The 25,058-nt window shown below is 53.9% G+C and overlaps 6 protein-coding genes across 7 annotated transcripts in view; all 6 read left to right on the forward strand.

Moving 5' to 3' along the window:
* Window positions 1–38: 38 nt before the first annotated feature.
* On the forward strand, window positions 39–1,724 carry POSPLADRAFT_1142749 (hypothetical protein; the record flags this gene model as incomplete). The annotated part of the gene is made up of 5 exons (XM_024485466.1): window positions 39–131; window positions 188–609; window positions 660–843; window positions 901–1,611; window positions 1,665–1,724. 5 exons carry the CDS (start codon window positions 39–41, stop codon window positions 1,722–1,724), a joined length of 1,470 nt encoding a protein of 489 aa, XP_024339095.1.
* Window positions 1,725–2,858: 1,134 nt separating this feature from the next.
* POSPLADRAFT_1070199 (hypothetical protein) lies at window positions 2,859–7,272 on the forward strand (the record flags this gene model as incomplete). 2 transcript variants are annotated; one of them, XM_024482385.1, is made up of 11 exons in its annotated part: window positions 2,859–2,972; window positions 3,024–3,419; window positions 3,449–3,684; window positions 3,742–3,894; window positions 3,947–4,006; window positions 4,063–4,201; window positions 4,257–4,361; window positions 4,446–4,573; window positions 4,786–4,892; window positions 5,198–5,603; window positions 5,658–7,272. In XM_024482385.1, the coding sequence occupies 11 exons, from the start codon at window positions 2,859–2,861 to the stop codon at window positions 6,994–6,996; spliced, it is 3,183 nt and encodes a 1,060-aa protein (XP_024339096.1). The 2 variants fall into 2 exon arrangements, with proteins under 2 accessions (XP_024339096.1, XP_024339097.1); XM_024482386.1 differs by lacking the exons at window positions 2,859–2,972; window positions 3,024–3,419; window positions 3,449–3,684; ... (4 more) ...; window positions 4,446–4,573; window positions 4,786–4,892 and having other exon boundaries at window positions 5,230–5,603; window positions 5,658–6,996.
* Window positions 7,273–9,797: 2,525 nt separating this feature from the next.
* Window positions 9,798–11,201, forward strand: POSPLADRAFT_1040005 (hypothetical protein). The gene is made up of 2 exons (XM_024477644.1): window positions 9,798–10,808; window positions 10,862–11,201. Exon 1 carries the CDS (start codon window positions 10,041–10,043, stop codon window positions 10,773–10,775), a length of 735 nt encoding a protein of 244 aa, XP_024339098.1. The 5' UTR covers window positions 9,798–10,040; the 3' UTR covers window positions 10,776–10,808; window positions 10,862–11,201.
* A 4,105-nt stretch (window positions 11,202–15,306) lies between these two features.
* On the forward strand, window positions 15,307–20,954 carry POSPLADRAFT_1181423 (hypothetical protein; the record flags this gene model as incomplete). Its single annotated transcript, XM_024488835.1, has 13 exons — window positions 15,307–15,676; window positions 15,727–15,778; window positions 15,831–15,871; window positions 15,924–17,157; window positions 17,215–18,350; window positions 18,403–18,432; window positions 18,485–18,801; window positions 18,854–19,087; window positions 19,140–19,186; window positions 19,242–19,327; window positions 19,375–19,657; window positions 19,707–19,876; window positions 19,932–20,954. 13 exons carry the CDS (start codon window positions 15,307–15,309, stop codon window positions 20,690–20,692), a joined length of 4,761 nt encoding a protein of 1,586 aa, XP_024339099.1. The 3' UTR covers window positions 20,693–20,954.
* Window positions 20,955–21,188: 234 nt separating this feature from the next.
* On the forward strand, window positions 21,189–23,074 carry POSPLADRAFT_1085470 (hypothetical protein; the record flags this gene model as incomplete). Its single annotated transcript, XM_024483036.1, has 8 exons — window positions 21,189–21,280; window positions 21,339–21,391; window positions 21,443–21,737; window positions 21,801–22,248; window positions 22,302–22,415; window positions 22,470–22,744; window positions 22,801–22,949; window positions 23,001–23,074. Coding segments are annotated over 8 exons (1,500 nt in total), but the record flags the coding sequence as incomplete, so codon positions are not given.
* A 1,288-nt stretch (window positions 23,075–24,362) lies between these two features.
* POSPLADRAFT_1033940 (hypothetical protein) overlaps window positions 24,363–25,058 on the forward strand; it is a gene marked incomplete at both ends in the record, with an annotated part of 5,450 nt that continues 4,754 nt past the window's right edge. The window contains one exon of the mRNA XM_024476971.1: window positions 24,363–24,866. Coding sequence (XP_024339101.1) covers window positions 24,363–24,866 — 504 coding nt within the window. The remainder of the gene's footprint in view (window positions 24,867–25,058) is intronic.

The following is a 25,058-nucleotide window of genomic DNA, read 5'->3' on the forward strand; positions in this document are numbered from 1 at the left end:
ACTACTTTCAGTCCACACCCACCACTACTGCGAATAACATGGATGCGTTGAACATCGTCGGGCTTCCTCTCGAGATACAGGAAGAAATCTTACTACTCCTAGACACGGAAGACCTCATTCAGTGGAAACAAGTGAGTCCAATATGTCGGTTGCAGTGATAAGCGTCTCAGCTCTCCGCGATTGTTAGGTTTCTCGGTTGTTTCTGCAGTTGATGAAGTCCTCCATTCGATTGAACTACAAGATCGAACTGGGGCTTGCGGGCATGACCGACAATCCACTTAGCCCTCTCTCATACGCGGAGAAATTGGGGAAGCTACGATCACTCCGTGACATGCGGCGCAACCCAAGGCTTGTCTCGGGGAGATCTATCTCGAGGGACACAATCTACACGGTCTCTCACGGGCTGTTCGTACAATCAGATGGTCTTCAGCTCAAGGTCCTTCAACTCCCCTCTCGGATTTTAGAAACGGAGGAGTGCGAGTGGACGTTCACTGTCCCGGATTTGAATGGTCTCAATGTTGCATCCTTATGTATCGATCCTGCACAAAACCTTCTAGTGCTACTGGCATTGTTGTTACCCGTCCAGGGGGAGTTTGGCAGTCGCCCAGGGTAACTCCTATGCACCTCTGCTTTAGGTTCCTGTGCTGATGGTGAAATAGTTCACTGCATTTCCTTGCCCTTGATAGTGGCGTTCCACACCCTGACGCCGCCCAATCTCTGCCACCCATAATGACAGCGTTCGGCGGCCAGATTGTGATCGAGGGAAGCTTGCTTATATGCCATACTCGGACCGATGTCGTCGAGGTCGAGGTTTGGAATTGGAAGACTGGGGAGGTCGTATGGGTCAGCAACCAAGTCTGTGCGTGTCGTATTTGGCTGATCTTCGCCTACGTAATGCAGCGTCTGCCGCCCTGTGAAGGCGTTTTCTGTGGCTTCGAAGTTCTCGATACTCAACATATCCTCGTAATGGATGACCACAACTTGTCGGTATATTCTCTGCACGCTGAGACCTCAGGATCGGAGGGCCAATCCTCGCAGTCTCCATACGATGCCTTGTGCACGTTGCCTCTCCCACAGAGCAACGACCCTTTTGGCATAAAGCCCTTCCTGTATCCTTCATACAGGTGCGGATGCCTGAGCACCACGCAGTTCCCGTTTTTGTCATCAATCCGGAACGACGCCATCTGTATATCCATTCCACTTGAAGGAACAATGGCGCAACTTCCGGGAGACAATCGTCTGGTCTTCGTTCCAAGGCGGAAGATCTTATCATGGATGCAGGCTACACAGTCGCAACCAGCACGGCCCACTAGCATTAATGACTGGATACTACAATGTGAAAGGATAGAACTCCGGACTAGTACCATAGTAGGTACCGGTGTCCAAGGCACTCACGCGATCCTGGCATACCACGAGATCGGTGAAGACGACGAAAATGGGCACACGGATCTGCACGTAGATTTCGTTGATTTACACCCAGCCTTGAGGGGAGTGAGACCGGCAACGTTGGAGGGGAGCAACACGATCGCTAGAGTAACCGCCCTGAGTCGGAATCGATTTGATGAAGAAGCTGCGATCATAGTCGTCCCGGACCATGCAATCCTTGAGGAGGTATGTTGCGTCTTTATTCGAGGGCCTTCGTACTGATGCCGAGTCGTCTGCAGTACTGGGGCGAAGACGGGCGTGGCGGCACCGGCCATTGGCAGATTCGTTACATTACTTGATCATGTTCTCGACAGTGATTGGTGATCTTGAAATAATTCTGATAAACTACACCTCTGATTCGTCAGCACCTGCATTTATTGGAGACTGAGCCGAATTATCGCTCGCCACTGGAGTGACAACTTGACTAATGTACTATGGGGTGTATAGAGTTGCTCAAACCGCCTTGTACAGCCTTCCACATTTTTATCTTAAATCCCGCAAAATCTGTGAGAGTGTATATAGTCCCTATGGATGCCCCCATGGCACCAAAATGATAAAATCATGGATGTGGAAAGAGTAGCATGCTCGACAAGGCATTTTGGCGACAGTGTACGCAAATATCGAACTAGATCCCGCCTGAATGCGATGAGAATTTCATCCCGGAAGCTTTCAGTCTTCATTCTCTATTGATATGAATGTTTATCGACAAGCCCGATACTTTAAAGTACTTGAGGTACAATGTAGACAAGCATGGTGGATGAGATCGTCTTGCTCATGTGGCTGGATGTGACTGTATTTCAGACTCCGCTCGGCATGTCGCACAGATGCGTTTGCAAGACCTCGTTGCTGGCGGGCGTTACCGCGTCGGAGTGTGAACTTGTCGCCGTGACATGCCGTGATGATTTGAGCAACTCTATGCTTATTACACCCTCAAAACGAGTCGTCCTCGCGGATTCGTGTCGGTACAAGTACCACTCATTGCATTGCACGAAGAATATCCACAGGTGTGAAGAAGATCTCAACGCATCTATTGACACGAGAATCATGAAACAATATGCAGTGGTTCGTGAACCCGAGGCTTGCGAACGCGGCCATGAGCAACTCTATACACCCCAGAGTATCAATTGTCTTTGGCATGATTCCCTCTCAGGGGGGCTAGCAGCCAGAGCTATGTTCGACTGGCGTGTCTCGGCAATTCCGACGAATACCGTGTCTCTTGTTCGGTCCGTCCGAAGTTCAAAACGAGCATTCGCGCACTCATCCGAGGCTTGTCCGGTACCACCAGGTCAGCTGAACCATGCAAGACCCGTCGGGCTGCCTTGTTGCAGCCCTGCTCCAAAACGCATTGGGGAAGGTATATAGTAGACGACTGCCCCGCGTCCCGGGCGACGCCCTTCGAGACATAGCCACGGTTAACGCCAGGGAACTCGTAAATGTTGTGGCAGTTATCAATCGCCGCGGCAGCAGGCTCTCTTACGTGGGCATGGTTCTCCACCCAAATTCAAACGACAGTCGTGAATATCAAGGCACTACCTCCGCAATCCGTGGTGAGAAGCATTCAGGGGTCATTTACACAGTTTTATTGACCCGTGGGTCAGTATATCACGTCCTCCGTGATTGGTAGAGACGGAGCCTTCCGCGGAAATGCATGGGAGCACTTCAATCCAACAGACACACAGCCGCCTTTCTTTCAAGTGTTTCATCCAGCGTTCCTGGACGTGCTGGGCTCAAGCCCGTCTATCCGCGCAATCTCGACCAGTCCTGGATTCGCATTCGCACATGAGGCACCAGTTTGGGCTCCGGAGACGGATGAGGTCTTCTTCTGCAGCAACGCCGGCGGATATCTTGGTTTCAACGACTGGGACACGAACAATCAAGTGGCTAAAATCAGCATGAAGCAAGTGCGGGGGACGATTGCGGCGTCAGGCAGTAGTGTCGCCCCTGTGAACGTGTCTGCTACCAAAGTACAGGATGCTCACTTCGAAGTAGCCTTGGTCCGATTGACTAACACGCTGTCGGATAGCTTGATCTTGCCGATACCGTTCAAATGACTAACGGTGGCACTGGTCCATTCCGTTCTTCCTTGTTGTTGATCAACTCTGGGAGGGCTCATCTACCGCCTTCCCTGACTCTTGTGAATCCTCTCCCGCCATATAACGTCACAACCCTGCTCGACAATTACTATGGGAGGCAATTCAACTCGCTCAACGACGTCAAGATCCATCCGAGGAGCAAGGCAATCTTTTTCACGGATGTAACGTGCGTAGTTGATGTATGACCCTCACCTCCGCCAGCGCTATTTACTCCGGCCAATAGGTACGGGTTTTACAATCACTTCCGTCCGCCACCCCTACTGCCCAATCAAGTGTACCGCTTCGATCCTGATATGGGAAGCGTTCGCGTCGTCGCAGACGGTTTCAATAGATGCAATGGCCTGGCGTTCACAAGAGATGGGAATGTTGCATACGTGTAGGCACCTTCACATGCATCCCTGTTCTGTTCCTGAACATATGAATCATAGCGCTGACTCCGGCGCCGCCGGTGGGTTTCTGGGCAAGAACCAAACACATCCGGCTACGATGTAGGTCTCGATACCTTGGCAGACTGCTAATTTTATGGGGCCTCAACACTTTCCAGATACGCTTTTGATGTCGATCCCAAAAGTCAAGTCTACCTCAACCGACGTGTTTTCGCGTATATCGATACCGGCGTGCCCGACGGAATACAAGTGGACAATGCAGGGAATGTGTACGCCGCATGTGGAGATGGCGTACATGTGCGCATACCTGGTGCCCCACTGCTATGCATCTGTGCTGACCTATCTCTCCTAGGTATGGAACCAGGAAGGCACGCTCATCGGGAAGTTCCTCCTTGGTGCCGAGTCCGCCAATATGGTCTTCGCCAAAAAGGGAGAGCTGATAATACTGGCGGAAACAGTAATATACCTGGCACAGATCGCAGCGGATGGGGTCGAGCTCGCCTTCGCTTGAATGCCCTCATGCTCGTTTCATCGCTACTAGGGTCCCTGGCCTGTGCCTGTCCGCCTTATCTACATCTGTCTGAGGCCATTGACGGCCAGTCAGTCGGATGTTCCTACGGATCACTCCCTGACGCACGATGCTCTGTCAATCATGAGTACCCCCTTCAGGTACAAACAACCTGCGTTAGTTTGATCCAGTCTGCTGGTTGACCCGATGGCGAAGCTGTCACACTGTGGTTTGAGGCTGCAAGACAAGTTCAACCTGCATCCAGTCCCTTCACATCCACGTTGCTTAGCCATATGATACTGGTATGGTTGATTGGCCCAGCATCTCCAATGATAAGCACATATAGAAAGAGAGGAAGACTGACATTATGCAGGGTCGAGAGCCCATACACAGAGGGACCGGACTTTCTTCTGCATATCTTGGTCGCGTCGCGATCATTTACCAAGGCCCACATCAACTGGAAAGCGCTGAAAGAGGGCAGTGAGTCCTATCATGGGTTTTTGACCTGCTTGCGCAAGGCACATATTGCTATCAATGTCATTCAAGCTCTGTTACAGCCGCAGGGGGACAGAAGATTGCGCGATGCTGTCTGGCAGGACAATAGGTGGTCGAAGCGCCCAGGACGGATCTGGCAACTCGGCTCCGGATTGGTCGAATAATGCAACCCCCTGTTCTCACGGGCATCCAGGACACTCTTTTGTTTAGCCATCTCAATTAGTACGACAAAGGATGCATGATATTCTGCTCATAAGGCTCACCGTCATAGTCTGCATTACATGCTGCAGCTGCAATTTACCTTTGTTCCACCCGCCAGCCTATGCAGCGGCACACCTCACCAGTAGACCGGCTGCCTGACGAAATACTTTCGTACGTCCTCGCCCTCGGTGCCTTCATTGATGAGGACGACAGACCAAAGCCTGAAGCCCATGAACACATATCTTCGTGCACGCAGGTGTCGTACGGGTATTCCGTCTTCGTAGCCGCCGTCAGCAAACACTGGCGCCGTGTTGCATTGTCTACGTCCGAGCTATGGAGCCGAATCTATATGACCACCGATGATGCTATTGAGGAATCCGCCACCGACGAAGATAGTTTCTACTGCGCGCGTCTATTTTTGTCGCGCTCAGGCAACTACGCTCTCGATATATTCATCGACGCTCGTGATCCGGACTGGGACTTTTCGGAATTCGAGTAAGTCGCAAGAAATAATCTTACCTTCCCGTACTCATGTTGTTTATCTCTCAGCTGCTCGTCAGCAGGTAGTACTCCCTTGATTGACTATGACCCCGAGAGCGACTACCGGCACCCGTTCTCGTTGGCGCACATGCGGGTCGCGCTGGAAATTGTCCGCCCCTACCTTCACCGAGCGCGCTCCCTTGTGGTCCTGACAGACCGCTGGGCGCCCATGCACCTAGCGCTGAACGTCTTCTCTGCAGGCACTCCCAACGGAAAACGCGGTGATGTTGAGCCCCCTAGGGCGCCGCTCCTCCAAAGCCTGATCTTGATGCGCTGCAACGAGTTCGTGAGCTACGCGCCCTACTTCATTCCAGAAGAGCTCGCCGGGCGCGCGTTCCTGCCCTTCGGCTGCGCAGAGCCCGGAGTGGCGCTCCCGCGCCTGAAGCAACTCACGCTGGCTGGTGTGCACGTCGACTGGTTCACGTTCATCCCGCGGCTGCCGTCCCTGTCTCTAAAGTCGCTTCAATTGACATACCACTGCGCGGCGGTCCGTCCGAGCGTCTCGGAGTTCCGACAGCTGCTCGACCGGTGTGCGATGCTGGAGCAGTTGACCATCAAAGTGTCCGGGCCCGCCAACTTGTCGGAAGGCCATGCACTCGAACCCCTGCCGCTCCCGCGACTCCGGAAGCTGACTCTGGGATTCGAAAGCCCCGGCGCGGCGATTGACCTCCTGCGCATGATCGAGGCGCCGGACCTGCGCGAGCTCGGGCTGCAAGACGCGAGAGACCCGGCCGGGCTGGACGAGCAGCCCGCGGACCCGCTGCTCGCATACTGTGCGCGGCAGTCCGCCCACATCCCCGTCGGCGGCTTCCGCCTGCACGAGCTCGCCCTGTACCCCGTGTTCCCGCACCTCACCGCGATGTCCCTCAACGAAGTCGGCGCGTCGGAGCACGCGTTCCAGCTGCTCTTCGCGTCCGCGCCGCGGCTGCACTCGCTGATGCTCATCAACACGCCCGCGGCGGCGACGCGCGCGCTGCGCCCGGGCCGGCCGTGCGACGCCCCGTTCTGCGTGTGCCCGCAGCTGGACCGGCTGGTCGTGCGCGGGTTCGAGACGGCGATGGACCCCGCGCTGATGGGTGTGCTGGGCGAGCGGGCGGAGTACGGCGCGACGGTGCGCGACGTGCAGATGCAGCCGGTCGTGTCGGGCCGCAGCGCGTCGGAGGCGGACGAGGTTGCTGAGGCTTACGAGGACTTTGAGGGCGAGTTGGACGTTGCTATGGGGGAGCTGCCGCCCCTCCCGCACTTCGATCTCGACCTCGAGGCCTGGCCGGCGGACGATGTGGAGTCGACGGACATCCAGGACGTCCCGACGGCGCTGGAGTCCGCTATCGTGCTGTCGTCATCCTGAAGGGAGGGGAAGTAAGTCGGTGTTGTGTGGAATTGTCTCGTGTGGTTGTTCTGCCTGTCATAACCTGGGGCGGGGCCTCGGAGATGTACCGTGTACTTCGCAGAATATGGTCTGCTTGCTGTTAGCCTGCTATCGAGAAAACGTACCATCGTATAATCCACTTTTCAGTGACTATATTTGTAGCCATAGGTTTTTCAAAGTCGCTTTATCAGATGCTTCGCTTTCGCTTGTTGTCATATTCACAAATCATGCAGAATCTAACAGAAATGCTCACTGACAACGTCATCAGATACTTCTGTTACTGAGAGGATATAGAAACAGCTGTGGGCAGTATAAGCAGAACTGATTCGAAGCGACTCCCGCTGTGGGAGAGATAGTCGCAGTGTCGTCCGGAGATGGTCGAAGGAATGAATGACTTGTCGACTAGCTCGAAGTATATTGCAATGCTTTTGACAAAGTTGTCGATGAGTATCTAAACGCGATGCTCGTAGTTCAAGGAAGAGGGGGAAAATGCGTTTCTCGGCGTCGACGCCGGTTTATATAAGTACAAAGAGGCCTTGACAGCAGTGATGTCATACCTGTTCTGCGAGGAGAGGATGACGCACATAAGGACACGGAGACTCGAATCATGTCAAACGATCGACCACCGTCCAAGAATAGCATACCAGTATCCGAATCGAGATGGAAGCCCTTTCCTGTACCTGATCGGCCTACGCTGCTGCTTTCCCTCGCCTTCGACGCCGTCCTCGCAAGCCTTAGAGTCGAAGCAAAAGAGATACAACCGTGTCCATCAATCGCAGAGGAGAGAGAGAGAGAAGCAAAGAAAAGAAGAAAACGAAAACGAAAACCGAGCGCGCCATTGTTCTTTGGGCCTTACCGCTTGAGACAGTAAGGCCTTCAATGTTGGGCTGACAGTAAGCATGAGGGCGTCTGAATCGCCTCTTATGACAGGTCTCTTTCCTTTCTCGGCCACCCGTCTCGATCGCCTCTGACGTCTTTCGCTTCATGTCAGTACGTAGTTGCTTTTGAAATGACATAAATTGACCCACGACCTCTCGCTCTCCTTAGCTACTCTCCACTTCCATTTCTCTCAATGAAAATCATAAACATCAACAAAACCCAAGCTTCGCTCACCGGTTCTTGCATGAAGACTGAAAGATGGATTAGGACCCAGATTCTAATTGAATAAAATCCCGAATCGCCTCCGTTGCTCTTACACGGCTGATCCCAGAGCAACAAGGCGGCCCAAGCAGATACGAGACCTTGCTGGATAGCTCGTCTCATGTCCATGTAGATTTTATTATCCTGGCAGCTGTAGTGCCGACTGCTGTTGTATCTGCACAGACGGGAGTCTCGGTCGTCGAGGTCGGCCGACCGGTGTTCGATGGCGCTCTAGCTCTTGCTGTTATATACGGATAGTCGGTCTGACGGAGCGCAGCATCTCTCTCTCGGTCCATCCGCATGCCACAGGTCTGAACTCACTCTGTGGTGGAGGAGAACGCGCCGATCCCAGGAGAACGATGTCGACGGATTTGGTCTAGTTTCTTTTCTTTCCTTCTATCTTTTGTCCTTTCACGCGCTTCTATTCTGCCAAGATCGACATGAAAGTACGTACTTATTCCTGTTTTGGCGACTCTAAGGCTTGCAATGACGGCGTCGATGGGGAGGAGAAGCGGCTGTCGTAGGCTGATCGATGGTGCCGAGGTCGTCACGCACCTGAGGGCGGTAGGTCGCGAGCGTAAATATGACGCACCGGGGACTCACACCTTCGAGAAGCTGAGACATTGACAGTCGTGGATCCGATCCGGAGACGTCGAGTCTCGCTGGTCTGTGCCCGGGACGGGGCTTCCATCCTCTTTCACATTATGTCTTTCTGTTTCGGACTTCTTGCGATCCACTGCTATAGTGTGCGTCATTCACTCCTCCTAGGTTCGGTATGATGTCACTCGTGTCAAGGCCTCTCTGTACGTATATAAACCAGCGTCGGCATCGAGAAAATGTATCTTCCTCTCTCTCTTGAACCACGCCCATCTCTCACTTTCTCGCTCTCTCGCCTCTTCTGCACTGGTACGGACGAGTGGCCCGAGAGTCACACGTACACGGTGAGTGTTTTGTTCGTTTGTTATATCGTCGTTCGCGCGTTGTCTATCGGACACGCACAATCGCTCGCGCATAGTCATTCGGGCTCGCATCGTCGCTACTATACTTCGCGCGTCGTCGTTCGGACAACTCCACGCAGAAGTCCACAGGCATTGGGCTGGCGAAAGGCTTGAACATCAGCCTGCCAACAACTCCTGGATCCCACGGCAACCATAGGGTTGGGGTTCTGATGAGGATATGCTGACTGTCAAGTAAAGGTACTCAGAGACCACGATGGGGATCGTCCAGCAGCGAGCACATATAACCCCAATGACCGTCCCCTCGTGAGATTTCAGCTCAATGCATTTATCAGTGCAGACGCAGTGACTGACGTTGCGAACCATGGGTGCTTCACCCGGCGAACAGCGGTTGTCCCACGGCTGCTGCACGTCCAGTACTTATGACCGTAACAAGCAGGAATGGACTGCGCTTCTTGCCCCGCGGCCGCCGCCGACGTCGATAGTGGCCGACTGGGAGTGCTCTAGGTCACACCACGATGACATCGGTGTTCTGAAGATAGCCATTCAGTTGTCCGGAGCGCGACGACTAGCCTTTGCAAAGAATCTGGGGTGGACATAAAGCGGAGAGCAGACATTGGGGTGATCCTTGCATATAACTAGGCCCGTATTTCAGCACAACCAAGTCAGTGCAAGTCAGCGCAAGGACAAACGACCGATCCGGTATCCCGCGCAAATTCCGCGTCATCGGGGCCTGGATCTGTGGCACGTGGGTGCATCCGCGGTCGTCCCGCTGTGTCGGTGCCTCGCATGTTCCAGTCCACCAGACGGGCGCGAGGCCTCGACTCTACCTTGCACCACCACCTCGCGCCTGGAAGTGACAGGACTCACTCCTCTATCCTTGCTGCACGCTTAAAACCCCTACGCCTCGACACTGCTCTCCTCAACATGGCCGTCGCCACTCGCGAGATCTCCCAGCCCTCCCTCACAACCGTGCTCCGGCACCAGCCCGAGTATGCCCCCCGCCCCATCGTCCCGCACACGAGCTTCAACACAGGCGCCACCGCCGTCCGCAACCGCACACGCCCCATCCCCAATTCGTACTGGGCCACGCCCTACCTCGTCGCGTGCGAGTTCCCCTACTGCCCCCTGACCCCGACGCAGATCGCGCACAAGCACACCAGGCAGAAGCTCGACGCACTCCTCCTCGCCGGGGTGCGCACATTCATCGACCTGACCGAGCCGCACGAGCTCTTCTCGTACGCCCCGCACCTCGCAGCCCGCTGCGCCCTGCTCGGGATCGACGCGGGCGACGTCGAGTACCACAATTTCCCGATCCGCGACCGCAGCTTGCCCGAGAGCGTCGAGTTTGTGCGCGGCATCATGTCTGTGCTGCGCGACAGCGAGCAGCGCGCGCGCATCTGTGCGGTGCACTGTCGCGGCGGGATTGGGCGCACCGGGCTCGTGGTCGGGTGCTGGCTCGTCGAGTGTGGCATCGCGAAGGACGGGGCGGACGCGCTGCGCATGATCGCCGAAGAATGGAAGACGGTGGAGAAGTGCAAGCGCTTCCCCTGCAGCCCCGAGACGGGCCCTCAGTTCGAGTTTGTGCGGAACTTCCAGCGCGCGAAGCTGCCCTCGGCGGGGCCCTTGAAGTCCGGCGCCCAGGTGTCACTGGCGCACTGACAGATGATTATGATCACGATCGGAGACGTGTGTGTGCGTACCCTCGTTTCCTGCGCTTGACAACCTATTGATGTCTACTTCCACAGAATGAGCATGACCCGCACGTCCAGAATGCCCAAACGCAACCCGCAACACGGACCACTCTTTGTCTTTGTCTTTCCTATCTCTTCCTGTCTTTGGACTGTCACTCTGACTAACTTATTCTCGCGGTCTGGTCCCGCACCCCACTAGTCTTACGTATACCTCAGGCCGCACAGTACCCCGCTCGAACAGTATCGTACTAGTGTCCCATAGACCTCTCGCCAGACAGGCGCAGTGTATCCATTGGAGCTTCCTTTTCTTCTTGCTCTCGCATTCTCATGTCTATCCCTCGCATAATCTGCCTCATATGGCTTGGCCCCCGCAATGGCAATGCAGTCTTCTTGGATTTGAAACGGAAAACAATGGGCGGGCGGTTGCCAGGCGCCTCTGCCAGAACAGGTCGTGTGAGCGTCCCGGTGAGTCGTCCCGGCCATGGGTGGGCTGACGCGCAGCGCCAGATCCTGCTGCAGGATTGCCTTTCTGTCGTCGGGAAATGTTGGCCATTCAATTGGCTGGGGCACGCAGGCGACGGCGAGGTGAGGCGAATGTTCCGCGTTCGAGATTTGGTCCGCATGGAGCGGAGATCGTGCGGCATTTCCTATTGTGGAGATGCTCCGTCTTTTTCCGCACCCGGACCGCTCCGGCACCTTCGCTGAAACCTCCCCGAGCCGACTGCTCCTGGCCGCTCCTCGCCATGTGCATGGCTCGCCGAGCGCACCTTCGGGGACTACATATCTTGGTGCGAATGGACAGCTGGAACGGAGATGAACGCTGCAATTCAGATATGCTGCTGTGCGGTCAGTTCTGGTGCTTGCGTTCCAGATTCAGATACTATGAGTGCACTTCTGGCCAGGACGGTTCTTCGATGGGTCGATGATGCTCGCCGCACCGCAGGTGTGTATCGGATGCCACGAACGTGTTCCGTTGGGCAGGACGCGGTGTAGTGCTGATGCTCCGCTGTCAAGCACTAGTTCTGTGTTCTGTGTGGCTCTGGCACCCGGGTCTTCTCGCCGCGCGCGAGAACCTGACGTCGTACGCGTGCGTGCATGCGTTCTGGTGGCGCACGGTCCTCGCGACACGCCGGCGAGGTGTGGCTGCGCTGGGCTTCTTGATATGCACAACGTCCTGGGTTCTGGCTCGGGGTCTGCGTTTGCCTGAGCTCCATCCGTGCGCGGGACGTGCATATCGCCTGCTGCCTCTGGGCAGCTCTCGGGGAACGACTTGTCTGTGCTGGACGGCGTCTTGCTCTTGCTTTTGCTTTCTTCTGGCACCACCGACCTGCCGCGCACATAGTATGTCAACGTTTCAACGCCGATGCGCTAATTATGGGACCTGGGAACACCTCGCTCTCAAGCGGCTTCTAAGTATGGACACGATCGTGCCCCTTCACACAGCCGCGCCGTATCAATCTGAGTCGCCCTGATATGTCATCGGGTGCGGTTAGAGCTTCTTGTGCAAATGAATGTCAAATTGGAGCTGTGATCGGATACATGTGTTTTGTCCTGGCTGGGCTCGTCTGCGTGATTGCGCGCCGCAAGCCGGTTAGCGGGGCTGGTTTGCCTTTCTTGACTGAGTGGCCGCGGAATGTTGAGCTGTCAACAGCTTGGAGCTCGGGTCATTGGCAGAATGTTATGCTTCGGAACCTCTCAGTCCACGGTCTCTTCGTCGAGGACGTGGGCGTGCGGACATTGTGCGGACACACTGCGGCTTTGTTATCAATGAAGCTTGTGTTCCCCGGAGCTATTAGTTGTCAAATGTGCGCAGGTAGCAATGCGTATGAGCGAATATTGGCAGCCTGGTAAGACTTGCTTGCAATCTGTTCATCGCACAAGCTGACCCGAATCGCCCCAGTACTCTCCCACAAAGGCGGGAACGCGGCATGAGAGCGAGAAGGTCTCCTATATACAATGGCCTTCGGGTTCCTCACGAAGTGCGACAATATGACCTGGTCAGATAGAAGATATAGTGAACGTGCCTCGAGGTAGAAGCCAAGCAACTGCCGCTGGCTTCTGCACAACACGTTGGGGAAGACCTCCATTGCCAGGTCGACGTCAATACCAGGCGCGCCCCATCTCGCACGTTCAACGACACATCCTCGACTAGGCAGCCGTGCTGTCGCAAATGCTGGTGCGCGAATCTCGTCCTGCAAGTTTGCTTGTTCGCCAGCGAGTCGCGCGGATCTGCTGCGCAGGGAAGCTGCTTCGGGCTGTATCGCGCGATCGAGGTTGCAGGTGTGGGCTGTTTATAATGGTCGTGCCACATCAAGGTTGGCACGAGCCTATGCCCCAGTTCTTCGCTATGGGGTCCTTGAACCCCGTCCTCGAGGATTCCACTGGGTTTGCACTCGGGTTCTTGGTCAGCTGCTAGTTACCGCCACGATCTACGGCGTCTATGATGTTGCATCAATGGGAGCAGCAATTCTGCACAGCATATTCATTCACAACAACTCAAGGGTACATGCGCTTGGCGACGAGTAATGTATACTGGGCAGTAACCGATGGGCTATCTACGGAGTAGAACGAAGTGGGCAAGAACATATCATGATCAAGGGGCTCGCATCCTGTAATGTCGTTGAGATGCGCACAGTCTCTTCCCCTTCTTCCCATCGACACACAGCACCTCTTTACAGGGAATCTTCACGCACCTGTTCAGTCTTTATTGATGATTGCTAATAGTTCATTGTAGTGGCTCCACAATAGGGTGGCAGCGACTCAGTAGCTCAGAACGAGTTTTAGTGTAAGTCTGTGTTTCATGGGGCTACTTCATTGACCTGCTATCTCATAAACGTGTTGCAAGAGGGTGAGAACTATGACTATGTAATGTGGCTGTTGCAGGGCCGTTTCCTTCCTGTTCGGAAGCGGTTTGGACGCGCTGCGTCTCTAGAATTCGCGGGAATTACAGCAAAACCAATATTGATAGACCTCCCCTCGCAAAGTATACACATCGGCAAAGTGGGGCAGAAGCTCGCGGCAGGAGTCGGCAGTGGTGCAGAGACGTCGACGAGCGGCCGATGGGCTACTGAGGATCGTGAGGTAGACGCTCGCTGTAATCCCCTCGTCCTCTCGCCGTCATTCTTAGGATGGGCGATATATCCCTCCTCAGAAGGAATTGGGTGTCTAATACATGCCTGACTCCATGACTAATGTCCAGATTAAGGAAGCTACTGGTATCGTAGGGTTCGTCGCTGTCTACCTTTGTTTGCAGAAGTAGAGAGCGACGATGTAGACCTCGACATATAGACGAATATTGAGACATCGGCGTGGATTACGACTATATATGGGTGCCATGAACAACACTGAGATCTCTGGGGGATGAGGGCACGTCACCCCCGAGGTGCCGAGCGCCGCTATGCTCCATGCCGCCTATCTGTACATTTTGCGAGGGAGGTCTATCAATATTGGTTTTGCTGTATATTGCGAAACGGTGCGTGAACGATGCAGTGGAGAAGCTGATTACGGTATGTATTTTTATCCCTGTTCTGACCATGTCTCTTACATAACTTATGGATGCACATCTTGTGGCGGCCCGTGTTCTGCTCCGAGGGCACAGGAATGTGACACACACATCTTTGATGTAATGAAGTTCGCGCCCGGGCTCGGGGACCCCGAGTACGCTGTTACTCTTACAACTATGGCACGAGACGACACAGTAGCTTGCTCAGGAACGGATGAGTGACAAATGCTGACAACTTTCACTCACGCTAGCTACTGGTGTTTTCGGTGGGTGAGTCTGCTTGGTTTAGTGGTATTTGTCATCCTGAGGGTAGCATTCGAAAAATTGCGTCATCGTCCTGTGTTTTCTTGTAGTTCTATAGCGTGTTTATAACCGGACACTTCAGAGGGACCTGTTTTGTGTAGGGCAAGCCGAGTGATTCAAAATACGGGGTTATGGACCCACTAATAATGCAACTTCTTAATGATTATATATCACTTGTCGAAATCCTCGGCATCTGCCGACTAATAGGCAACAAAGCCAAAGTGCTTATTCTGATTCAGAAGTTCCCGACCCCAACCATCCCGCGACGCAGTAGCGGGAGATTATATTGTCCAATCTGTAAGTTTGTGGTCACGAACCGCGACTCACTCACTGATTCTGCCTCCTGGACGATCGACGCTCTAAAAGGCGCCGAGGTTGGTGCGTTACCTCTTCCGCAGAACTTGCAGCTTGCTGCTAGGCAACAATCTACTCGGTACCAGCTCTCGGACACGGAATTACTGTAGCCTTGTGAGTTCGGATTTCTCGGTGATGATGTCGGGCTTATTTTCACCGGGGGTGCGCGGGGTCGCTGGCAATAAGCGTTAGGCCCAAGGCAGTCAAACTCACCGCCTCGGCACAAGTCGCAGCACATTCCCAATCCCTCCAGCATCTCACCTTCACATAGACATCTGCACGCGCCGCGCTGGTACCGGGCTGCACACCATTCCCCCACACTCCGAGCCTAGCTGCTCGTATGTCTTTCTTCCGGCGACACCCACATCAAGACGACTTGGAACACGATGACGAAGACGGCATCGACCCAGAGCTGCGCCTGCGAACCGTGCGAACGGCGGCGTCGACGCTCGCAGAGACGGCACGACAGGAGGAGCGGTCAGAGAGGAGGCGGCTGTCAATGAAGGGCAAGGCGTTCTTCCATCGCATGTCGCAGAAGAAGAAGACGCGCGAGTCGGCTACCTCGCAGGCGAACGCTCCTGAGGTGCCGACTCCGCCCGTCGCGGGTGTACGCAGGAAGATCTACGTGAACTCCCCTTTGCCTCGCGAGGAGCTCGATTCTCGTGGTGAGCCGGTGGTGCGTTACAAGAGGAACAAGGTCCGGACGAGCAGTGAGTACGGTCATGTATGAGTTCCGCTCCCAGTGCGCTAAGTTTGGCAGAGTACACTATCATCACGTTCTTACCCAAGAACCTTTACGAGCAATTCCGACGGTGCGCTGAGCTCACACACACGATTTCTCGAGTGCTGACACAGCGTTCTCAGGGCGGCCAACATCTACTTCCTGGCACTGGTCGTTGCAGAAGGTGGGCCTAGACGTAGGGAACAACTTACCCCAGTAGCTGACATGCGCCGCAGTGTTCCCCCTCTTTGGTGCTACTACGCCGCAGCTCGCGGCGCTCCCGCTAATCTTCATTTTGGGCATCACCGCCATCAAGGATGGAATAGAAGATTACCGCCGCGCGCGACTGGATGAGGAGGTTAACACATCCCCATCGACCAAGCTCGGACAATGGCGGAACGTGAACCAGCCTACGGACCCACGGTCATGGTATGATAAGGTTCTAGGGCTCAACAAGCCAGGAAGAGTGACGCGGGGCGTGCGTCGCCTGCGTGAACGTGAGGCGGAGGAGGGCATGCAGATCGTGCTGAGCAAGGGGCTGGAGGGTAACCTGGTAAGCATGCGGGTATCGAATGACCCAAATGCGTCGCTGTCATCGTTACCGCCAGCGGGCATGCAGAGGAGGGGGGACTCGGTAAGCTCTATCGCGGAATTCCACAGCTACCCTCCAAAGGCTGGCGAGCCGAAGCTTGTCGATATGCCTGGGCCCGGGCACGCGCGACTAGGTTCGTGGGCTGGCGGCTCTGGCACGCTCGCGATTTACCAGGAGTCCGTGAGGTCTCGGTCATCAATTGGTGTAGTCAACGACGGGCAGCGGATGGCGGGCTTTGCCCGCTGGGAACGGACACTCTGGAAGAAGCTTGAGGTGGGTGACATCGTACTGTTGCGGGAGAATGAGCAGATCCCTGCGGACATTGTTGTTCTGTCGACGTCGGACCCGGACAACATGTGCTACGTCGAGACGAAGAACCTGGACGGCGAGACGAACCTGAAGCCGCGGAAGTCCGTCCGCGCAACAGCGTCGATCACGTCTGAGGAGGACGTGGAACGCTCGTCATTCGTGCTCGACTCGGAGCCTCCACACCAGAACCTGTACCTGTACCACGGTGTTCTGCGTTACCGGGAGCCGGAGCATGGGGAGCTAAAGCAGGAGTCAGTGTCCATCAACGAGATGCTCCTCCGTGGGTGCACTCTGCGGAACACGGCATGGGTCATCGGGCTTGTTGTTTTCACCGGCCCAGACACAAAGATTATGTTGAACGGCGGCGCGACTCCGTCAAAGCAGTCTAAGATCGAGAAGGAGACGAACTTCAATGTCATCGTGAACTTCGTCGTCCTGTTTGGGATGTGTCTCATCTCAGCCATTGCCAACGGGCTGTTCGACGCGAAGAGCGGGACGAGCGCTGACTTCTTCGAGATCGACGAGAATCCATCATCATCTCCTGTTGTTAATGCCATAGTCACCTTTGTGTAAGTCTGAGCGGTTCATGTTGACTCGGCGTTTATGGTGCTGACAAAATCACACAGTTCGTGCCTAATCGCCTTCCAGAACATCGTCCCCGTTTCCTTGTACATCTCCATCGAAATTGTCAAGACGATCCAGGCGTACTTCATCTCACAGGATATTGACATGTACTACAAGCCACTCGATGCAGCTTGTGTCCCCAAGACGTGGAACATCTCTGACGACCTCGGCCAGATCGAATACGTCTTCTCCGACAAGACGGGCACGCTCACGCAGAACATCATGGAGTTCCAAAAGTGCTCCGTACATGGAGTCTCCTACGGCGAGGGCGTTACCGAGGCGCAACGTGGCGCGGCTAAGCGTGACGGCACAGGCGAGTTGATGGATCCTCTGGAACAGGACCGGCAGCTGCGGGTTCTCAAGCAAGACATGCTCTCCAAGATGTCCAACACGTTTAAGAATCGCTACTTGCAGGAGGACAAACTTACCCTCATCTCGCCTAAGCTGGCGGAAGACCTGGCTAATAAGGCATCCGAGCAAAGAGGCCATCTCATCGCATTCTTCCGTGCACTTGCTGTCTGTCATACTGTCTTGTCGGATCGTCCTGAACCACTTGAGCACCCCTACCACCTGGAGTATAAGGCCGAGTCGCCTGACGAAGCTGCTCTAGTTGCTGCTGCTCGCGATGCCGGATTCCCCTTCATCCAGAAATCACGCGATGGTATCGATATCGAAGTAATGGGCCAGCCGGAGCGGTACACTCTCCTGAATGTACTCGAGTTCAACAGCACGCGGAAACGCATGAGCGTTGTCGTCCGCAACCCACAGGGCCAGCTCATCCTGTACTGCAAGGGTGCCGATAGCGTCATCTACCAACGCCTCGCTGCTGATCACGACCCCGCGATCAAGGAGAAGACTTCGCAGGACATGGAGGCATACGCTAACGGTGGTCTACGTACGCTGTGCATCGCGCAACGATACTTGAGCGAGGAGGAGTACGTGGGTTGGCAGCGCGTCTATGAGGACGCGACTAACTCGATCACGGACCGTGACGCGGCGATCGACAAGGCAAACGAGCAGATCGAACACTCGCTTACGATACTCGGTGCCACCGCTCTAGAGGACAAGCTGCAGGAAGGTGTACCGGAGGCCATTGAGCTCCTTCATCAGGCCGGTATCAAGCTTTGGATCCTCACTGGTATGCTTGCGCTAATCTTTTCTATGGATGTATCTTTGAGACCATTTGCCAGGTGACAAGATTCAGACGGCTATTGAGATTGGTGCGTGCATGTTATGGGCGCTTATAGCACCATAATAACGATGACAATCTAGGCTTCAGCTGCAATTTGCTCAAGAGCGATATGGACATCATGATCTTATCCGCTGAGACAGTGGAAGCTGCTCGGTTACAGATTGAGGGTGGTCTGAACAAGATTGCATCAGTGTTGGGACCGCCCACGTTGGACCCGCGGAAACGTGGGTTTGTATCTGGAGCGCAGGCATCGTTCGCCGTTGTGATTGACGGCGATACACTGCGCCATGCTCTTTCACCTACTCTGTCGTCCCTCTTCTTGAACCTGACTACTCAGTGCGAGACCGTTGTCTGCTGTCGTGTCTCTCCCGCTCAGAAGGCTTTGGTTGTCAAGCTGGTACGGACGCTGCTTCATGTGTGATCGACCTTGCTTACATGTCCGACTGTAGGTCAAAGAAGGGCGATCCGCCATGACATTGTCCATAGGCGACGGTGCAAACGACGTCGCCATGATCCAAGAAGCAAATATCGGGTGTGGCCTGCTGGGTCTTGAGGGTTCGCAAGCTGCAATGTCGGCGGACTATGCTTTCGCGCAGTTCCGCTTTTTAACCAAGCTGCTTCTCGTTCATGGCCGCTGGTCATACCAGCGAGTTGCGGATATGCACAGCAATTTCTTCTATAAGGTTCGTCACAGCTGCTGGCCGATCGGATTATATGACTAGACTACATTTGCAGAACGTTATCTGGACTTTCGCTATGTTCTGGTTCCAGATCTACAATAAGTACGTCGTCGTGTATTCTTGACGGAATGCGCCTCAACAGATTTACGGCACGCAGTTTCGACGCCACATATCTATACCAATACACCTTCATCCTGCTGTACAATTTGGTCTTCACCTCCTTGCCGGTCATTGTCCTTGGAGGTGTGTACGTCACTTTATTATACACATTGTTGCTCACACCGTGGCAGCGTTCGATCAGGATATTAATGCGAAGGCGGCACTCGCATTCCCACAGCTGTACATCCGAGGTATACGCGGGTTGGAATACACTCGTTTAAAATTTTGGATGTACATGCTGGATGGCCTTTACCAATCGGTTGTCGTCTTCTTCATTCCATACCTCGTCTGGACGCTGGGTCTGGCCGCCTCCTGGAATGGCAAAGCAATTGAATCCATTTCGGACTTCGGTACTACAGTCTCGGTGGCCGCGATTTTTGCAGCGAACTTATACGTAGGGATGAACACTCGCTAGTAAGTATTTGATATATTCCGAGCATGACAGCTGTCTGACGATTTGCAGCTGGACAATCATTACTTGGATTGTTGTCATCGGATCCTCGGTGGTGATGGTACTTTGGATCACCGTCTACTCCTTCTTTGACACCCCCAACTTCAACGATGAAGTGGTCGTTCTCTTCGGTGAAATCTCATTCTGGGCGACCGTCCTCTTTTCCGTCGTAGTGGCTTTAGGTAAGCAGCGGATGCGCAAGGTTCAGCCGCTAATGTGCTCATGCTGGCCGTATAGCCCCGAGATTCGTAGTCAAGTTCCTCAAGAGCGCATATATGCCTCTCGACAGGGACATTGTTCGTGAGATGTGGGTACTAGGTGACCTTAAGGATCGCCTGGGCATAGAGCACAGGCGTGGTAGAAAGCAACATCGGGACATGGAGAAGACACCTATTTTCCACCAGCCGCACTATCGTTCCGAGTCCGAGGTGTCGAGTGTTCATATCGATGCCGTTTCAGCTGTCGTTCCTGCTCGTGACAAAGGCTACAGCGCCGACAGTCTCTCGCCACCGCCTTCAGCATCTCCGAGCGGGCGGCCCTCCACTCATGAAGCCTTCCACGAGGACGTCAACCGCAATCAGATGCTTGGAGTATCTCCAAGGCCAGGGCTACCATACCCATCGCCGGATGACATGCGGCATTCATACTACTCTGCATCTGATATCCCCGCACCTTCGCCGACGCCGCCCCTTATCAGATATGACCACGCGCCTCCAATGGCCTCAGTATCTACGGAACTTGTGTCTACGCATGCTGTCCCGACGGCGGAAGCATGGCAGAGACCGCCACCGCCAACAGGAGCTGAGGCTTTTGAGATGCATGTACGAGCGCCATCGGGCGGATTGCAGAGTCCACCCAGCCCGTCACACCTGTATCAAATGCCTAGCGATAGCTCGTACATGACTGCGTACGATTCGCAACCACCAGATGATGACATGGCCCCTCGTCATTCGGAAGAGCCCTCACAAGGCAGCGCATACTACGGCCAAGCGATTTAGACCATTTTGACATTCTGTGGATGGTGTTATACTGTGCATCTGTACCTGGACTTCATGCTCTATTTATCATATTGCTTATCTTTGCATGCTCTGACGGTCGGACTTGTACCCAGAGGTGGCTGGTTATCGGTCTGCTCGAATCCAATCTTACACTCCGTCGACCTACCTCGTCCACTCCTTGCTCATGTACCTTCTGTGCGCAATATTGTTACTCACAATGTACTACTATACAGATTGATTAAGTACTTCTGCATCATCAAGTAACGTTCTAAGATGTGTCGGCTCAAACGCAATCCGAGAACTATGTGACACGCGATCACGTGGTCAAATGTCAAGACGGTTGAGTCGCGTCTCTTCATCCGTTTGTTGCAACATTCATACCTTAAGTTTCATTAATGCGGGAATGACCCGATTCTATATCATGACTAGTCTAATCTTTATTTTCTCACTATTGCTGGTCTCGTTGGCAGGGGCGTCGCACGACAAATCAGTCGAAATGCACCTGCCAATTTACCGCCGAGTAACGTCCAACCTCGACAAGAGAACTGGTCAGAGTGTAGCCATTGGTCTCGGAGACGATATGGACATGTGCGCTTGAAGTCTTCTATTTCATCATGCGCACGGAACCTCATTGATATGCTTACAGCACCTACAACGTCCTCATCTCTGTGGGGAGCACACAAACGGCTCTAGTTCTTGGTACGATGATGCATGACACTCAGAAGCTTGTAGGCACTCATGGCTGGAAAGACACTGGGTCATCAGACCTTTGGTTGGTTTCTGATGCCTGCACAGGCCAATGCAATGACGCCGGCGTACCGCTCTATTCCCAAGAGACACTGCATCCCACTGGACTCGACGTTCGTTTGCTATATGGCGACTCACGGACTGGAACGCATGCAACTGGGCCTGTTGGCTCTGATACAGTTAGCATCGCGAGCCTCTCGATAGTCAACCAAAGCTTGGCTGCGATCAACGATACAAATACAACTGTGTTTGAGACAGGCTCCGCAGGAATATTAGGTCTTGGATTTCCCCCTATAAGGTGACGTGACGTGATCAGCCGCGGCGTTATTCTGCTTCTCACTACGGAATGCCGCTTGCCTAGCATGATCTGGCGTGAGCTCCTACAGGCCCAGCTCGCGCCTGCCAGTTCTCAGCTCACAAAGCGGTCGTCCAACACATCCAACCCTATCCTCACATCTTCTATTGGCGCTCCGCCTTTCCCCTCGTTTGATTTCCTGAAACCTGGCTCATCTTCGCGAAGGAAGCGCCAGTCTGATGCAGCTGCCGTTCAGTTCTCGAGCGCCGCGATTGCCTCCTTCGCCACATATGGACCGCTGCTTCCGCGGCTCATAGTGCAGAATATGTTGTCGAGCCCTCTCATTGCAATAACACTTCAGCGTGATACATTTGACATAGGTGGCAACGTGGGACTTCTCTCGGTTGGCGCCTTGCCAGTAGGAATCCAGGATGATCATCTCACATGGGTACCCGTGCGAGCGTATACAGCCGCCCAAGGGGGCCTACCGCCGCCTTCCGATGCTCCGGACGAGGTGAGCTATTCATGAGATAGTGATTATCCAACAGATTGTCTCACATTTAAAAGGTGTACCCGTTGACTTGGGAGATTCCGGTGGATGCGGTTTACTTTAACGATGCCAAATTACCCCGTTCTATGCTATCTCCCTCTTCCATCTCTTTGTCTGCCCTCCTCGATACCGTATGTTACATCTCCATACTTGCTGACAAGCGATCTCATCGTTCACTTGCTCAGGGAAACTCCTTAATTCGTGGCCCGAAGGACGTCGTCAAGCACATGATGTCGCAATTTGACGAACCAGATTATTCGTTCGACTGCAGCGTCGCGCACAATCTCTCTTTCGTAATAGGCGGCGTCACCTTCTCAGTCGATCCCCGCGACTTTGCTGTACCAATGTCTGCAAATTCTACAGGTAACCCTCGCTGCACTCCAGCCGTGGTAGCGACCGATCCGCCGGGGAACGGTGGGTTCCTGTACAGCTGGAGTCTCGGTGATCCATTCTTGAAATCGTACGTGGCTGTGTCTCCAGTGCTTATTGCCATCTTACCTTGCCGATTATGCATAGGGCTCTGGTGGCCTATTACTACGGCAACTTGACGCACCCTTCCCAAGATCCACCCCGAGTCGGCCTTCTCTCCACAGTACCCGGAGATGCAAGCATGGAGCTACAACGTGTGGTACAGGCCGCCGGTATTTCTGGTGGCCAACTCCCTGGTGAGTACGCCACAGTGGATCCCTACGAATACTAAGCAATTTGCTTTTCAGCCACTTGGGACGTTGCACCTTCAGGAACATTTGCCGCCACTGCTACGGACGCCAACGGTGTTCCGCAGGCGACGCACTCGAACGTCATCGTTCTTACTGCTAACGGAGCTATGGCCTTAGGCCTCCACACAAGCATCATGGTTTGTCTCGTGATGTCGGGATCTCTTCTAACACTAGTCATTGTACGATATTTGAGAATTTGAAGGTGTTCAAGCAGGCTTGAAAGCGCAACTTCAGTGGACGACATGGCATTGTACTCATAATATATGTATCTTGGTGTATTTCTAGATAACACTACATTGGACTATGGATCTGCAACCGAAATGGTTCGGATGACTTCCGGTAGAAATCAACGGCAACGGCAAGACATTTGGCTGAATTGAGATCGCATGTGCGCATATCTGTACACCTCCGCACTAAACCGATTGGTTTCAAGGGTATTCACGCACAGTCATGAAGTATGAAGTTGAATCTTGTTCCTAAAGACTCCCTAAGATGGAATCAGCATATTCAGAATCTCGCGCTGCATACGCGTCCGTCATCTCGAGGTTCTCGAAGTTGCAATTTGACAACAATGGCTTCTCCGTAGGGTCTCTTGCAATCCCCGACTAGGACGCGAGTGACGCGAGTGAGGCATGATTTACGGCCAGCTTTAACACAATGCACTCATGCGTTGTGCCACGACTGCTCACGTACATGTGTTGTGACAGTAATGCTTGAGCTTTGCAATCGGTTTCAAAGCGGACGAAACATCCAGCGGCTTGGTTACTCAGAGTCAGACATTAGGTACATTCAAAATTGCCGCTTAAATCTCGCTGGAAAACAAGCGACTTTTCGCTGCTTTTGAGCGCCCAAATGTGGCTGAAGGTTGCTGAAAGGTCGCTGAAAGCGTCACAGATGACTAAGCGTGACGCAGCCGTGAATTGATCACGTTTTCGGTTCGCGAAGGGCTACCCAGCCAATCAGGTTGGCGAATCATGCAAGCGTGACATGGCCGTAAGCCAGAATCTGCGAGCGCTTGCGACGAGCAGTCGCTTATTTGTCGCTGTTCGAGGAGGGGAGCTCAGATTCTGCTCGCTGCTTCTGGCCGCTTAAATTTCGCTTGTTTTCCAGCGAGATTTTAGCGGCAATTTTGAACGCACCTATTAGCGGGCGTTCCAAAAAGCCACTGCCACAAGCGCGTCCGAGACGCGATCACGTGCGAGATTCAGATGCCTTGCTATCACCTCGAGGCTCCGAACCACTGCGTTAGCCACAACATCCACATCTAAAGCTTGCCTCTCTTCGCATTGAGCATTCTGTGCCCCACTCATTCACCATTACCACAGTTTCTGTACTATTGTGCTCGCGACAAGTGGAATCATGGCTAACTATGTCTCAAATCCGATCGAAATCTACGGCATGCGCAACGTCCGTGAAAACATCATTGAGGTGTTCGGGAAACATGTAATGGAGCTCCCGGTCAAGTTATTTATGAAAGGCCTTCTTCCCCCATTACATTCAAGCATCATTATCGAGGATGTCATCAAGAAGCTCAAACGCGGACGTCATCCCGAGATTGTCAGAGGCCGGTGGAGAAGATTCAAAGGTGAACCGAGCAAGTCTGGCAAAGCGGAGAACGATACTTTCCAACCGCTTGTCTACATCGCGCAGGCTGCAGCCAGAGCAGCTGAGGTTGAGGACCTCCCACAGTTCGATTTTGTCCAAAATTCAGATTGGGCGTGTGAAGACAGTCGTAGGCGATCAAAAACCCGACCGGACGCGTACTTTGTGCTGCGCGGGAAGTCCGGTGGAACAGCGTCTTGGAAGGACATTGGCGCGTGCATCGAGTATAGCAAGCACAAGTCCAACAACTGCCGAGACCTCGTATGTATGATCTCTATGCCTCCCGAAGACGACTGGTGCTCAATGCTTTCGCTTCACAGGACGTGTACAGGATGATCTGGGACATGGATCTCTGCATACGGACCGACCCTCGACGGCGCTTTGCATATGGCGTCACGATCAACGATACTGACATGAGATTGTGGTTTTGCAGTCGCTCGGGAATACTGGTTA

Source organism: Postia placenta (genome assembly GCF_002117355.1).
Source record: "Postia placenta MAD-698-R-SB12 unplaced genomic scaffold POSPLAscaffold_7, whole genome shotgun sequence".
Lineage (NCBI taxonomy): Eukaryota > Fungi > Basidiomycota > Agaricomycetes > Polyporales > Adustoporiaceae > Rhodonia > Rhodonia placenta.

Coding starts and splice junctions, on each gene's coding strand:
- POSPLADRAFT_1040005 (XM_024477644.1), top strand. CDS start 10,041: ATGGCCGTCGCCACTCGCGAGATCTCCCAGCCCTCCCTCACAACCGTG.